This window comes from Vollenhovia emeryi, unplaced genomic scaffold (assembly GCF_000949405.1).
Source record: "Vollenhovia emeryi isolate VEMERY1.0 unplaced genomic scaffold, V.emery_V1.0 DF939610.1, whole genome shotgun sequence".
Lineage (NCBI taxonomy): Eukaryota > Metazoa > Arthropoda > Insecta > Hymenoptera > Formicidae > Vollenhovia > Vollenhovia emeryi.
In genome coordinates, this window is record NW_011966756.1 from 7,348 (window position 1) to 23,030 (window position 15,683).

General features: G+C 43.3%; 2 protein-coding genes across 2 annotated transcripts in view; both read left to right on the plus strand.

The window, feature by feature from the left end:
* Positions 1-10,203: 10,203 nt before the first annotated feature.
* LOC105557115 lies at positions 10,204-13,693 on the plus strand. Its single transcript, XM_012004281.1, has 4 exons — positions 10,204-10,358; positions 10,954-11,029; positions 11,080-13,303; positions 13,473-13,693. Exons 1-4 carry the CDS (start codon positions 10,204-10,206, stop codon positions 13,691-13,693), a joined length of 2,676 nt encoding a protein of 891 aa, XP_011859671.1.
* A 9-nt stretch (positions 13,694-13,702) lies between these two features.
* LOC105557117 overlaps positions 13,703-15,683 on the plus strand; it is a 4,436-nt gene continuing 2,455 nt past the window's right edge. The window contains exons 1-2 of the mRNA XM_012004282.1: positions 13,703-14,253; positions 14,325-15,349. Of these exons, the coding sequence (XP_011859672.1) occupies positions 13,703-14,253; positions 14,325-15,349 (1,576 nt within the window). The remainder of the gene's footprint in view (positions 14,254-14,324; positions 15,350-15,683) is intronic.

The window sequence follows — 15,683 nt, forward strand, 5'->3', positions numbered from 1 at the left end:
CGAAGCCTAACTTCGCCATTTCGGTAGATATTCGTATTCCGACAACGGATACTGTTTTCTCGTCGTATACACGTTGGTACTACCGTCAGCTACACTGGCTCCGACTATTAACTGACGATTTTATAGGTTTCATGATAGGCGAAGCCGAACTTCCCCATTTCGGTAGAATTCGTATTCCGACAACAGATACTGTTTTCTCGTCGTATACACGTTCGTACTACCGTCAGCTACAATGTCTCCGACTGTTAACTGACGATTTTACAGGTTTCACGATAGGCGAAGCCTAACTTCGCCATTTCGGTAGATATTCGTATTCCGACAACGGATACTGTTTTCTCGTCGTATACACGTTCGTACTACCGTCAGCTACACTGTCTTCGACTGTTATGTGAGAATGTAGAACACGGTCCCCACGAGCGGGACTTAGGATATAGGGGGAGGACCGGACCATGCGTCTCCACATCTCCAAACAATTTGATTATATATCCTCCAGTGGATGTAGAATCAAAACAATCTCTATAACTGGCGTCTGTCAGTGACTCTAACTCATCCGTTTTACCTCTAAACGTCAATCCTTGATTCACAGTCGCTTTAAGATATCGGAAGACTCTCTTTACATCCTGCCAATCTTCTTCCGTGGGTTCCAACTGTCGTCTTGCCAAGTAAGTCACTGCAAAAGCTATGTCAGGTCGTGTAGCATTTGCCAAATACATTAAGCTTCCTATAGCTTCTCTATCAGGTACTCTTCTAATTTCTTTTTCAGTACTCTTCCTCTAATTTACTCTTTTTGTTTTTGTTGCTCACTTTTCTTGTGACCATTGGAGTACTCTGAGGCTTGCATTCATTCATATGGAACTTCTCCAATACGCTCTCAGTGTATCGCATCTGGTGAATGTACATATATCTTTCTTCTTTGTTTCGCTCTATTGTTATTCCCAGAAAGTTCTTGGATTCTCCAAGATCCTTTGTCTCAAATATTTCACTCAACTTCTTTTTAGTTTCCTCCAATTTCTCCTGGTCATTACTCGCAACCAACATATCGTCCACATAAAGTAGTACTATCACTACTTTGCCTTCTTTCCTCCACGTGAACAGACATGGTTCATGCAGATCATTCTCCTATCCGAGTTTCTTGGCCTCTTCTGAAAATCTCTTATTCCATCTTTTTGGGCTTATCTTCAATCCGTATAAAGCTCTATTTAGTTTACACACCTTGGTCTTCTTGGTGTTTTCATTTACGTCTACTCCGTCTGGAATTTCCATATATATCTCTTCTTCTAAAATTCCATTCAGAAATGCAGTCTTCACATCTAATTGACAGGTGTATAAATTATACTTGTTTATTATTACCAGTACAGATCTGACCAACGACAATCTCGAAACCGGTGGATATGTCTCATTCAGATCATACACATTTCTGTCTTTGCATCCTCTTGTCACCAGTCTCGCTTTGTATCTGGTTGATCCATCTGCTTCTATCTTTCTCTTAAGTACCCATCTTGAATCTATTATGTTAGCTGATTTACCATTCAACATCTTAGTCGGTCTGTCAACGAACGTCCATACTTGATTTGTCTCCATAGACTCAAGTTCTTCTATCACAGCGTTTCTCCAGTTTTCTCTTTCGCCGCTCTTCATAGATTCTTCATATGTCGAGGGCTCTTTATGTAGTGATGCCAGAAGACATCGACTCAATTCATTTCTATTTTCTGCGTTCTGCTGGATATCTTTCACAGTAGTGTAATCAGCATAACTAGTATCCTCTATTGTTCTCCGAACATTAGTGTTTTCATTATCTTCTAGTTTTCTTTTGGTTCTACTTCTAGTCATTGGAATTTTACTTTCCTTTCGTTTGACCTCCTGCTTCTGTACATCTTGTTACGTCGTGTTCTCCGCTGGGCGTCCACTATCTCAAGTCCCTTTTTATCGGGACTGACTATGTGGAAGGACGCCGCACAGAGAACACTGTTTTCTCTCGCCGCGCTCGAACAGATGCGCGTCGAGAGTCGGGCGTATCTATTAAAGGGCTCGAAGTGGGTCAGTCAGCCAAAGCTCTCTATGACGCCTCCTCGAGCTCGTATACGCTCGTGGGTCCTATTTTGGGTCAGAGAATTTAATCTCTTTACCCGGGGACGGACCCTGTGCAATCTTAAAATTAGCGGGAAGGAATGGGAGGTTCTTTTTTTATTGATTGGTAGTTTTTTTTGTTATTTAAACTTTATTTATATATATATGTACATAATGATATATATATATGTTATAAATTTATTTTAATAATATGTCCTGCTACAGCGTTATAGTTTCGATTATACATTCCACGCTGGATGTGGAGCTGGTGGGCGAGGGTGGAGAGATATCGGGGAAGGGATTGTTAATAGGAGAAAGGGGAAGGAGTTCTCCGAGGAACTCCACGGGAGAAGTATTGGCAGTTGGAGGTTCAGAAGGGAAATCTTCTAGGAGGAGTTCCACGCTAGACGTGGAATTGGTGAGTGAAGGTGGAGGCAGGAATTCCACGTCGGACGTAGAATTCCCTGGGGAAGGGACGAAGAGAATTTCCTCGAGAAATTCCACGTCGGGGATCTCACCAAGGAACTCCACGCTGGAGTCAGAATTAGAGGGGGAATGGGGAATAAAGTTGATGGGAGAAAGTACAGGGGAATAAGAAGGAGATAGAGAGTCGGTCGTGGTAGGAGGAGAGGGAGGAAGGTGGTCATATGCAGGGGGAGAGAAATCTAAAAACCTAGGCGCTTGGATGTCCGCTTCTAATTCACGTAAGAGCTGTTGGGCGAGTTGGTGGATTTGTTCCAACCCCCCGTCTAGTTCGGCGAGCGCGAGGTCTTGGTCCACTGTAACCGTGGAATTTTATCGGGTTAATCGCGGATTTTACAAATCTTTTGGTTTATAGGGGTCTCTTATAAGCTAAGTTCTAGGCCTCGTTTTTTTTGTTGGTGGAGGAAAGAGGACTTACTCGTAGTTGGTGTTTCTAGACGAACTTTCGTGACCGGTCGAGATAGAGCTGGTCGAGGAGATTGTCGTCTTCCTTTATTATAGTGCTGCTTGGCGGGCCACTCGTGGAAGGCTTCGGCAGTTGGTGATGGAGGTTGATGTCTTCCTTATGGAGGTGGCCCTTGGTCGGTTTAAGCAGGCTCGCACGACTCTTATTCACGACTTATACTGTCACAGCTTTTACTTTCTTGTCTGGAGAAGCTGAGTGCTCTTTCCTCCGCGGAATCAGGGTTTATATACCCTATTTTTCGTAGGGAGTGGGTTGAATACGCTGATTTGGCTGGCGCTTATTGGTGGATCGGAGCAACAATTTTCTAACTTATTTTCTAGTGGGGATTCGGTGGCGCCCGATTGTCGCCTGTTTTTTGTGACAAAGGGTACCAGTCCTCGTATCGGTTGCTAATAAACTAAGTTTAATTATCTCTTCTAGAGCGCGGCTGTAGGTCGTAATATGGTGACGTTAATGGAATTTGTCAATTAGGAGGTCTGGTTCCACTTGTCATCGTGGGTTTTGAGAGTTTGACAGGTCATAAAAATGAAGAAGAATTGTCAGTTCGTAGAAACGAAGATTGTTAGATCGTAAAAAGGAAAGATGGTTAGATTGTAAAAAGGGAAGATTGTTAGATCGTAAAAATGGGAGATTGTTAAGTCGTAAAAATGAAGGGGAATAGTTTATCGTGCAGCTGTGACCTCTCGTGGGTCGACAACCTCTCATTTCCTTACTGTCTTGCTATTGAGGGATCGGTCGCAGTGCTATTTTTAGAAAGAAAGAAATCGTGAAGTCCACTGGACGTAACAATCTAATTGCTTCGATTGTTTTCTCGGTCTTCCTCTTCTCCTTTTCTCAGGAATCTCTTGTTCTTGTTTTCCCTTTTCCTCATCTTCTACGAATTCTGTCATCCAATTTTTATTTGAGTCTTTTTCTTCTTCTAATTGATTATTTTTATATACGTCTTTATATGTTACTTTTTCATTGAATCGGATGTGTCGGGACTCTAGAAACTTTCTTGTGCTTGGATGCCAGAGTATATAACCAGTGTTAGCATATCCCAACAACACACCTCTAATAGCTCTCTTATCAAATTTTGACGTAGGCTTCGGTACTCTTGCATACCCAATGCATCCGAATCTCTTTATTTGCTCAAAATGACAATTCGTCTCTGATGAGAACTTCTTCAACGGGACCTCATACTCTATAGTTTTGTGTGGAGATCTGTTGTACGCATGCATAGCAGCGTCAACTGCCAGCTCCCACATACTCTTTGGTAATCCCGAGTCGAACATATGTATATGTTCTGACTTTTTCTTGCAACGTTCTGTTGAACCTTTCTGCAACTCCATTGTGTTCCGGAGTGTATGGTGGTGCATAGATGGCTTCTATCTTTTCTCTTTTTAGCACCTCTCTAAATGTGCCTCCCGTGAATTCCTTGCCTTGATCTGACTTCACGTAGCACAACTTTTCTTCTTTTCCTAACAATTTAAATTTCTAGCAGATATTAAATATTTCTCTAGGGCCTCTCCTGATTCATCTTTTGTCTTCAGAGAGTAGGCTTCTGCTAATCTAGAATAGTCATCTATAAAGGTGATTATAAACCTCTTTCTTCCTGGATAAGATACAGGTTTTATTGGACCCATAATGTCCGTATGTATTGTCTGTAGTGGTCTCTGTGCTCTAATTCTATTTTCTTTAAATGGCAGTTTTGCCATCTTTGCCATTATACAGACTTCACACTCTAACATGGAGTTATCAAATTTAACTTTTTCTAATCTCTTTTCTACTTTTTGTAGTTGCCTTAAATAGTTTAACGACGCATGACCTAATCTAACATGCCATAACATTGCCTCATTTATTTTCTCTAATTTCTTTGCTTTTTCCGTTACTGAGCTTTCAAACATTTCTTCTATGTTCTCTATCGTTTGTATATCCTCTAACTTAATGACCTGCTCGAGTTCAGTATTGTTATGTTCTGTATCTTCGTTCACATTCGTGAGCTCTCTTTCATTCTCCCTCCCAATCGCAGAGCCAACATTATTCTTCTTATCTAATTCTCCCTCCGAAATGAATAATTCATTATTCTGAATGTTTGCTTGCGATTGTTCAGGAAGCTCACAATGTGAAACTATATCTGCTCTACATCTATACACAACACATTCTACATTGTCATTGTCCTCTACATTATTTTTAACCTCAAATTGTATAATCCAATTTGGTTTGTCATAAATTCCCTCAAGAACTATTTTATTTGTCAGTTTATTATAAACTTTTAATAGTTTGTCATCTAAGTAAATACTGAACCCCGCATCAGCCAGCTTTCTCAAAGATAATAAATTTTCGGATACATCTCCTGTTACAATTACATTTGTTAATTTAACGACTCTCTTTTCTCTTTCATTTACTGTTAACAAAAGATCTCCTTTACCATCTATTGAAATGTCTGCAAGCTCATTTTTATTCGCGCATTTAATGACTTTATTTTTATATCTTTCAAAATTTGACAGACCTATATCCTTATTTACAATATGATCCGTCGCACCCGTGTCTGCAATGAAATTTACTACCTCTTTTGAATTATTTTTATCTTCTATTAATTTAATCATGCATAATTTACCTTCTTTTGTTGTTTTTGTTGATGTGGGTTTCTTAGCTTTTGTATCTTAGCTATCTTCCCCTTGTTGTTTACTCTTTTAGTACCTCTCTGTTCAAATGTACTCTTTTTCTTTATATTTGTATTAACGGTTTTATTGAAATACCTTTTTCCTCTAGTTCTGTTCGCCTGGGCTCCGGCATTGGGACAACTGTCACCTTTGTGTCCTCGCACCTCCTGGCAATAGTAACAGAACTAGGCCCCTGATTCCGTGAATGGGCACTCCTTTGCCATATGGCCCATCTTGTTACATCTATGGCACTTTATTGGCTTCGCTTCTTCCTCTGCGGTAGCCCTCTGCACTCTAGCCTCTATTTTCTCTTCCTTCTCTTTATTTATACTCTTGGTCTCTGCCTCTAACTGCATCATAAAAATTTTTATTTCATCTATGTTCATTTCTTTAAGATTTGTTTGTTTTCTAATTAAATCTACATTCCTCAGCTCCGGTACATTAATTGACACGGCCTGATAGAATGCAGATCTAATCTCTTGTTCTGCAAGAGGTACAGCATCTTCACATGACTCATATTCTCTAATTATTGAATCGAAGCGTTCGCAGAAATCACTCACTTTTTTATCTTTTCTCATTTTAATTTGATACAGTCTAGATCTTACCGATGCATGAGTGACGTTTATCTCACTCTTTTTATACCCTCTTAATTTCTTTAGGATTTCTGACGGATCTTTTTCATGTAGGATTCTTTTATGATAGTTTTCATCCAAGTGATTTATTATTATATCTCTAACTAAACTTTTCCTTCTAACAAGCTTTAATTCGGATAGATTTTCCGGACTTGCAATATTTGAATCTATTACATCTAATAAATCGTTATTCATCAATTCAGATTTTAAATAGTCCGTCCAAAGATCAAAGTTGGATTTCTGCGTCAGCTTATATTTTCTTCTAATGTGTAACCTTTGGCTGTTTAGTTCCACCTCCATCGCGTTTTTAATTGTCTCTAAACTTCTATCTTTTTCGGCTGAACAGACATTTATTTCATCTAACTTTCTCTTTTTAGACTCTACTTCTAATGCTTTAACCGATTTTATATTATTTTCTGCTGAATTTTGTGTATTTCTGTTATTTACCTCTAGACGTCTAAGTTTCAGTCTTTCTTTCTCTAAGTTTGCCATGGTTACCTCCACCATATTTTCCATCATGGAATTGGCTTTGGTCATGACCTTTTCCAGAGTTTTCAGTGCCACCTCCAGCTTTCCTGACACCGCATCCATCTTCTTTACTAATTTTTCCTGCTTCTCATACAGGATTCTGCTTCCGATGGGCAGTATAGGGCGATCTTCCACCCATGCTCTGGTTAAAGTCACGTCTTCTATAATTTTCGGCGTTTCTTTTGGAATCGCGCCCCTTCCTCCAATCTCCTTCTTTTTCTCTTTTTCTTCTTCTACACGAAGTTTTACACATGTATATTATTCTTTTAAATGACTTCATTATAAAAAAAATTCTCTTACCTTTACCTCTTTCTTTCTCTATTACTGTGACTACGCTATCATCACTATCGTAGTCAACCAAGGCGTCTTGACTTTCCTCCTCTATCGAAAGATTTTCTGTCTCTTTTTCCATCTAGATCGGGATTTAAATATCAATTGAACATTAGCATTGCTCTTTTGACAAGATAAACCAATCATCATATTGACAACTAGTAATTCACAATCCTTATCACCAAGATTTTCCCGGCGATAAATATTCGGCGCTTATGAGGTTATATAGAACGCACTGCAATTCACAATAACCCCAAAGCAAGAAAAACAACGTGCCTCTGCAGGGCTATCCGCACGTGCACACCACTCTCCGTTGCGAACCCCAGCACTGCTGTAAGGATCTATGGGAGCTCGGGTTGATCATGCACGCGCACGGGGCCCGTACAGATTTGCGCGGCTTTCCTCAACAGTAATCAAACTACACCGCACAGCTAGTCATGCTCGATCACCGACCCGATACATAACGATTTCAACCCACATACGCATACACATGCGTCTATGTGTGTATCGTACTATCGCATCGATGCTATATTGTCAGTTGAAATCTATCATGTGTTCGTGCGCGCCCAGCAACAAGTCCCGCGCGCCAAAACAAAAGACTGTTGCCGTACACGTTCGGACTTGCACGCACATGTCGCCGGCCTGTTACCAAGCGGCATCTCTCTATCTCTTTCTATCGTGTCTAATCTCTTTCTTCTTCATCACTCTCTACTTTTCTATTATACTCTATACATTTATTCTTTAATCCTCTTGTTACCGCTATTACTTCTGTCTCTATTTATCTCCTTCTAACAGCACTTGTCGACTGTCGTTCTTATAGGCTGAGAATTCTCTCGTTTTGCTCGTCAGCTACGAGAGATATTATTCACTTACCCTCTAATCTTCTAGATGCTCTTTCTTTTCTCTAATGCCCTTTACCGTCGTCTCACGCACAAAACTTCTCCTTCGCGCACAAGGCCCGACCGGATTTACGCGATGGAAGCGTGCCCTGGGCCCATAACCTATTGGAAGTAATTCCGTGGACGGCTTCCGTACGCAGTGAGATGGGCAGTAGGATAGATAAGTCGACTGTCTTTGTGAACTCTATATATAATTTCGTACACTGCACACTTTCTGACACACTGGACTCGCGGGTATCGCTACCACGATAGCACAGGCTCAAGTGTGGTCTAGAACCTCGCACGACCGTGTGGTGCGCTTCCAGTCGCACCACCACACCGGTACTGCCCTCTCTGAGGGCGGGAGCACATCGCTCGTTCAAAGTCCATTTCTTAATAAGATGTCAGTGGTAACCTCCTGCACATGATACGCGGTGGGTTATGAGATTAATCATCAGAACTGAAAGAATGTATAAAGTAAAATAAATACAATTATATGTGTAAAAAATGTGTGCAGTAGCTTTATGGTACTCACACGTCACCACACTGTTTCTTGCACGATACAGTTTCATCTTGAGGAACGGATGGCGTATAACTGCTTCGATAAACATACGGTGTGTAACGACGATTGTTAAAACTGTTTGAAAAATACAATTAAATGTGGAAAATGGTAAAGGAAAATATACGATAACTTTGTAGTACTTACACGTTACGCTGTTTCTTGGTGGATGACATTTCCTGAGGAGTGTAATAATTCATTCTTGCTAAGGAAATCTTAAGGCCTATCAGGACACGAAGAAACTGGATGATAAATACTTCTTGTCTAACGATGCGTTCGTGGGTCCCAATGTATTCTTAGTTCTCGATCTCGTATAAAATCTCCTACTGTGGTACAGCGGGCTTCCGGACCGTTTATATACCATAAAAAGTCGCTGTCAGCAGCCAGGTTTAGGCGCTTGACCTCATGACTCATGCCATGGATGCGCGCAGCTGTGAGTCTGCGCTAATCATTTGTATATCGTCATCCCCCCGGTGATATCTATTACATGCACGCGCCGCGGATTGCCAAAGACTTTTGTCAGCAGCCAGGTTTCGGCGCTTGATCTCATACAATGGAAAATAATATTAATACGTGCAGCTGTGGTATCGGCGCTAATCAAAGGCATCTCCGGTGATATCTATTACATGCCGATACAGTAGACGGGAGTTTAAACGTGGAACTTCCTGGCATCACGTGCCTAGATAAGAAAGACTTTGTCAGCAGCCAGGTTTCGGTGCTTGACCCCATGACTCATAACAAGGAAAATAAGAATACGCGTCCAGGTGTTCGCGCTAATCAAAGTCATCCCGGTGAGATCTATTACATACACGCGCCGCGGATCGCCTCGCGCCGCGGACCTCCCCTTCCCCGCGTCGAGGGATCGCGTAGCGTCGCGGTCCTCCCCCTCCCCGCGCCCGCGCGGATCGCGTAGTGCTGCGGTCCTCTCCTCCCCGCGTCGCGGATCGCCGCGGAATATCTCCCTCCCCGCGCCTCCGCGGATAGCCAAACGCTGCGGAATAATAAACGCGGAACTCCTCGACATTGTTCACCTTGATTAGAAAGTCGTTGCCAGCAGCCAGGTTTCGGCGCTTGACCCGTGACTCATAACAAGGAAAATAAGAATACGCGTCCAGGTGTTCGCGCTAAAAAAGAAACGAATGACAGGTCAGCACCTAGATATCTGTTACATGTCACGTAGTGACAGGTCAGCACCTTGCGTGACGTCAAGGTCACGTAATCCCCCTCCCCCCCGCGACCCCCTTGCCATGGAGTACCCCCTCCCCGCTCCCCCTCGCCTGAGCCCCCTCCCCGCTCCCCCCTCGCCTGAGTTAGAATCCCCCTATATACCCTACTTACATTTCCGTACAACAAATGTTTCAAAGATAGCTGTTCGTAAAGAGTAAAAATACATATTCTTTATATTCTACAAAAACTTGTTTGATAATTACATATATAGGGTTTTTAATATAATAGGGTATCAAGGAGCGAAAGTGTGCGCAACGTGACGAAGGTTTTGTGGAGAATATTTAGGAAGGAAAGCTAAGGGGAAAGGTCGAGGGTTGAGAAGAGGAAAGCGGAGGAGGTGGAAAGAAGGAGAAAGTATGAAGAAGGAAGGAGGAGGAGAGACGGAGCGATGGAAAGGGCGGTGAAGGATTTGGTGAAGGAGATGAGAGAGCTGAGGCTGGGGGTGACGGAAGAGCTAAGAGAATTGAGGCTGGAGGTGAAGAGAGTGAGAGAAAGCTTGGAAGGAGAGGCAGCGGCAAGGAGAGAGGAGGAGGAAGAAGGAGAGTAAGAGCGAAGAGAGAGGAGAGCGAGGAGGGAACGGAAGGAATGGAAAGGGAGGAGAGGAGGAGAAGACAGAGGAAGCGGGGAAGAACAAGAAATTAGTACGGAAACTGTATATGTACGCGAGCGCCGCTTAAGGTGTAGGTGTAAGTAGTGTGTGTGTGTTAGGTGCAGAGAAAATATATGTCTGTCGAAAGCTTCGCTCTGTACGGGAACGCCCAAAAAATAAATTGTGTGAGCTTTTACTGCACCAAGGGGACATCATTCTCTCCCCTACAGAAGTTTGGCGCCCAACTACAGCAACAGAACCCAACAAGGAAAAAGCTGAAGCAAAACTAGGCAAGGAATCAGGCAGATCAACGGTGACGCCGCGAGCAAAAACAGCGGGTTTTGCACACATTGAGAAAACCGCAGAATCAATCGCAACAAAACGGCGAAGGTATTTTGCAAAAATAGTAGACAGATCGTAGGAACAGCAGTTCAGAAGCATCGAAAATCGAACCGAATCGGCGCGGGACTAGGCAGCTAACCTAAAAACTAACCTACCTACAAATAAAGATTGCATGCAACGTGGGGCTTGATTGTTACTGAGGATTAGAATTGTTACTGAGCAACAGTTTGATCGTCAACAACAGTTGGCAGGTAACAGTATAGTAGCGGCCACGGCAATACAGGTTAGTTTTCGCTATTTCAATTAATAATGGCAGAGCTTAAGATATTACAGCAACGTCGCACCATAATAAAGGGTCAGCTCACTCGAATAAATAATTCTCTCTCCGACGAGACGACAGGTCCGGACGCTCAAGTCAGACAAGGAAAGATCGAAGAGCTGTGGCATAAATTTGAAGAGATTCAAAAAGCAATAGAGGAGAATAGAATGAACGCGATCGACCCGGAAGGAGACCAAGAAGATCCCGAAGGAGCGATAACACAAGAAGCGGAAAAGGAAAGGGAGATGTTCGAGAGCACCTATTATGCAGCAGCAGCGAAAATCCAAAGGATAACACTGGCGGCACAAGCGCGACAGGAACCACAAAGACTCGAAGCGCAAATTGATAGGCTAAAGCAGGAGGATCAAAACCCGAGTATTAAGCTACCGACCTTGAAGTTGCCAGAATTTAAAGGAGAGTACGACGAATGGTTGCTCTTCAAAGATGCATACATATCAATGATTCATACTAACACTAGTATCGCAGCGATACAAAAGTTTCAATATTTGCGGAGCGCTCTTAAAGGAGAAGCGTTACAAGTTATCGGCGGACTAGAAATCTCAGCGGAGAATTACGTGAACGCGTGGGAATTACTTACGAAGAATTATGATAATAATAAACTTCTAATTAACACGCACATTAGTCAGTTATTGGATTTTCCAGTCGTGGCAAGAGACAAGCCTGCAACAATCAGACAGTTCGTTATGCACATACGAACACACTTGAAAGCGCTGAAGACGTTACAACTTCCAGTTGATCACTGGGATGAGCTTCTGATACACCTAACAAAAGGCAAGTTGGACTACAACACGCAGAAGGATTGGGAAGAAGAAACAAGTCGAGATAAAATAAATAGGAAAACGTTAGAGGATTATTTAACGTTTTTGAACGAACGTTGTCGCACTCTAGAGCTGCTCGATAAAGGAAAGGGCAAGCGCGACACATCGAAGCCAGCAACCTCAAAGAAACACGGCAATGCAGTATCTCTAGCGGCTACCACCCAACAACGCTGTTCGATTTGTACAGAATCTCACATGGTGTATAAGTGTCCGCAGTTCCTGCAGCTGGCAGTTACAGAAAGGATTCGAGAGGCAAAGGAAAAGAAGCTGTGTCTAAACTGTCTAGGAAAAGGTCATTATGCAACTAATTGCAGGGCATCAGCGTGCAGAAAATGCGAGAAGAAACATAACACGTTGCTACATCCAGTTTCAGAAGAGAAATCGTCGATAGCTCAATCGTCCAATGAAGATTCAGAAAAGAAAGTCATAGTGCATTGCGCAAGAAACGAAGCTATCAAGTCACCAGAAGAAGCAATCTCAGTTTCAAGCGTAGTACGAAAATCAACAACACAGGTAATACTATCAACGGCCGAAATTCAAGTAGCGGATGCCGAAAGAAAGTGGCAGAGGTGTCGGGTGCTCTTAGACCCAGGCTCACCGTCAAATCTGATTACAGCGGAACTCGTACGTAAGCTCAGTTTAAAGTGTAAAGAAGAATGCGAGAGTATCAGCGGCATTAATAGGTCACGGATGAGTGCTGCACGGAAAGTGACGGTAAAAATCAGATCAATGCATTCTGATTATGAAACTAATGTTGACTGTCTTGTTTTACAGAGCATTACTGAAAAAATACCGCAGGTGAAGATCAATGTCGACGCGGTAAGCATACCGAAAGGGTTGCTGATGGCGGATCCACGGTTTCACGAACCGGGTACCATTGATCTCCTTTTAGGAGCAGGATTATTCTGGCAATTAATATGTCCGGATTCGATCAAGCAAGTGAAAGGCTTACCGAGACTACAAAATACGCTATTAGGATGGATTGTAGGCGGAGAGCTCGTCGACACGAGAGATCGGAATTCATCGCTGTTCTGCGGACTGATAACTAATTCAGCGCTGCAATCGCAATTAGAGCGATTCTGGATCCAAGAGGAGATTCAAGAAACGAGGAGTCTCACGGAGGAAGAAGCAGACTGCGAACGACAATTTTGCGAGTCGGTAAGGCGTGACAATGGCGGGAGGTTTATAGTGGCTTTGCCGGTGAGACCATCGGTTGTGCTCGGAGATTCAACAACACAAGCAACTAGAAGATTATACTCTCTAGAAAGACGATTTAAAGCAGACCCGGAATTAAAGTCAGCGTACGTGAACTTCATGGAAGACTACGAGAACCAAGGGCACATGTCGCTCATCTCGGAAGATTTTCCAGAAAACCCAGTATACACTTCCACATCAAGCGGTAATTAAACAGGACAGTGTGACGACAAAGCTACGAGTGGTATTCGATGCATCAACGAAGACGGCGACTGGCGCATCCCTAAACGATAAATTATTACCCGGACCAAATCTTCAGAAGGATCTATTAGCTATAATATTGAGATTCAAATCTCATGAATTTGTAATTACAGCAGATATTGCCGCAATGTTTCGGCAGATCATCGTTCGAGAAGAAGACCGAGCTCTGCAGAGAATATTATGGAGAACGTCTCAAACACAACAGATTCGTACATACCAGTTAAATACTGTTACTTATGGCACAGCTCCTGCGCCATATCCAGCAATGAGATGCCTACAGCAATTGGCCGATGAAGAGAAAGTGTTTCATCAAGCAGCCCTTGTTCTAATGTAGGACTTTTATATGGATGACGTGCTGACAAGCGCAAGCACAATAGAAGAAGCAATGGTACTACGACAGCAGTTGTCTCAGCTGCTTCAGAAGGGTCGGTTTTATCTAAGAAAATGGCGCTCGAACGACAATCGCATTTTGGCAGATTTAACCGAAGATAGCGAAACAGATTGCTTGCTGAAGATCGAAAAGGAAGGAGCACTAAAGACGTTAGGATTACGTTGCGACGCGAAGTCGGACACACTGCAGTACAGTGTAACAATCGAAGAACCGCCCAAGGTCACCAAGCGGCTTGTGTTATCAAGGATAGCTCAAATCTTTGATCCACTAGACCTGCTGGGGCCGGTAGTCATCAATGCCAAGCATATAATGCAACAACTATGGCAATCAAAATCGGATTGGGATGAACCCCTTGAACCGGAACTGCAAAAGGTCTGGAACCAGTATTATCATTCACTGCCAAAGATAAATGAAGTACGAATACCAAGGAATGTGAATCCGAACAACGTTGATGGCCAATTCGATCTTATGGGATTCGGAGACGCTTCCGAAAAGGCATTGGGGCATGCCTATACGCCGTTTACAAGAGCTCGGACGGGAACTTAAATTCAGAATTGATTGGCTCCAAGAGCAGAATAGCGCCTCTCAAGAAGATATCGTTGCCGAGGCTCGAACTTAATGCAGCACTGTTACTTGCAAGATTATGTGAAAAGGCGCAAAGGGCCTATGGAGAGAAGATTCGAAGCACACATCTCTGGAGCGACTCGACAATAGTGCTGAGCTGGATAGCTACTTCACCGAGCGTACGGAAAACGTATGTGGCAAATAGGATTACGAAGATTCAAGACTTGACTAGGGAGGCAGTTTGGCTTCATGTACCATCGAAAGATAATCGGGCGGATCTAATCTCGCGAGGTATGACAGTCACCGATTGGGGTTGCAGTAAGTTGTGGTGGCACGGACCAGCATGGATAACCACCAAGAGATGGCCTCAGCCCAAGCAAATCGAGATTGACATGTCAGAAACAAGAGCATCTGTTGTGCTTACATCGGTAAAGAAACCATGTGACCTCTTGAGAAGATATTCTTCATACGAAAGGCTACAAAGGACAATAGCTTATTGTCTACGTTTTAAGGTAAACGCCTTAGGTGGCAAGCTACATGGACCTTTGACAGTAGAGGAGCTTGGCTCAGCTGAAAGGACGATAGCGAGAATGACGCAACAGGAATGTTTTGAGCCAGAGTTGCGTGCATTGAAGAATAATCAATCTGTACCGAAAGGCAGCCAGTTAGCGACACTCGGTCCATTTGTAGAAAAGGATGGCCTCATTAGAGTCGGAGGACGACTATCCCATGCCGACCTACCAAAAGCGCAGAAACACCCAGTACTACTTCCGGCTAGACATCATATCACCACCGTTCTGATGCGGAAAGAACATGTCCGTTTGCTTCAGTGTGGACCAGAGCAGCTATTATGGTCGCTGAGGCAGAGATATTGGCCGTTAAGCGGTAGAAGAGAAGCAAGGAAGACAACGAATAGCTGCTTGGAATGTTACCGGCGAAAGCCCAAAACACCAGAAGTATTCATGGGGGACTTACCTAGTGAGAGAGTGCGTGGATCTTTAAGACCATTCACAAACTCAGGAGTCGATTATGCAGGTCCGCTGCAAGTACGAGAGAGTCGTAGACGAGGACGGGTCCATACATCGAAAACCTGGATTGCCGTCTTCACTTGTTTTACTACAAAAGCGGTGCATTTGGAACTTTTTTTTTTTTTTTTCGTAGGGAAATCCTTTATGGATACCCGGGCCCCCCTCTGGGAAGGGAGTTTACTAATGGCCCGGGTTATGTGGGACTACCCTCCTAGTGTCAATCGGAGTGCACCCAGCATACGTGCCGGGTGCGCGGCCTACCCACTAAAACCCTACGGTGGTCTGCGCGGTGCTTTGATTGGGGGGGTCGGCCGGGACTTGACGGAGTCATTACATCCGCA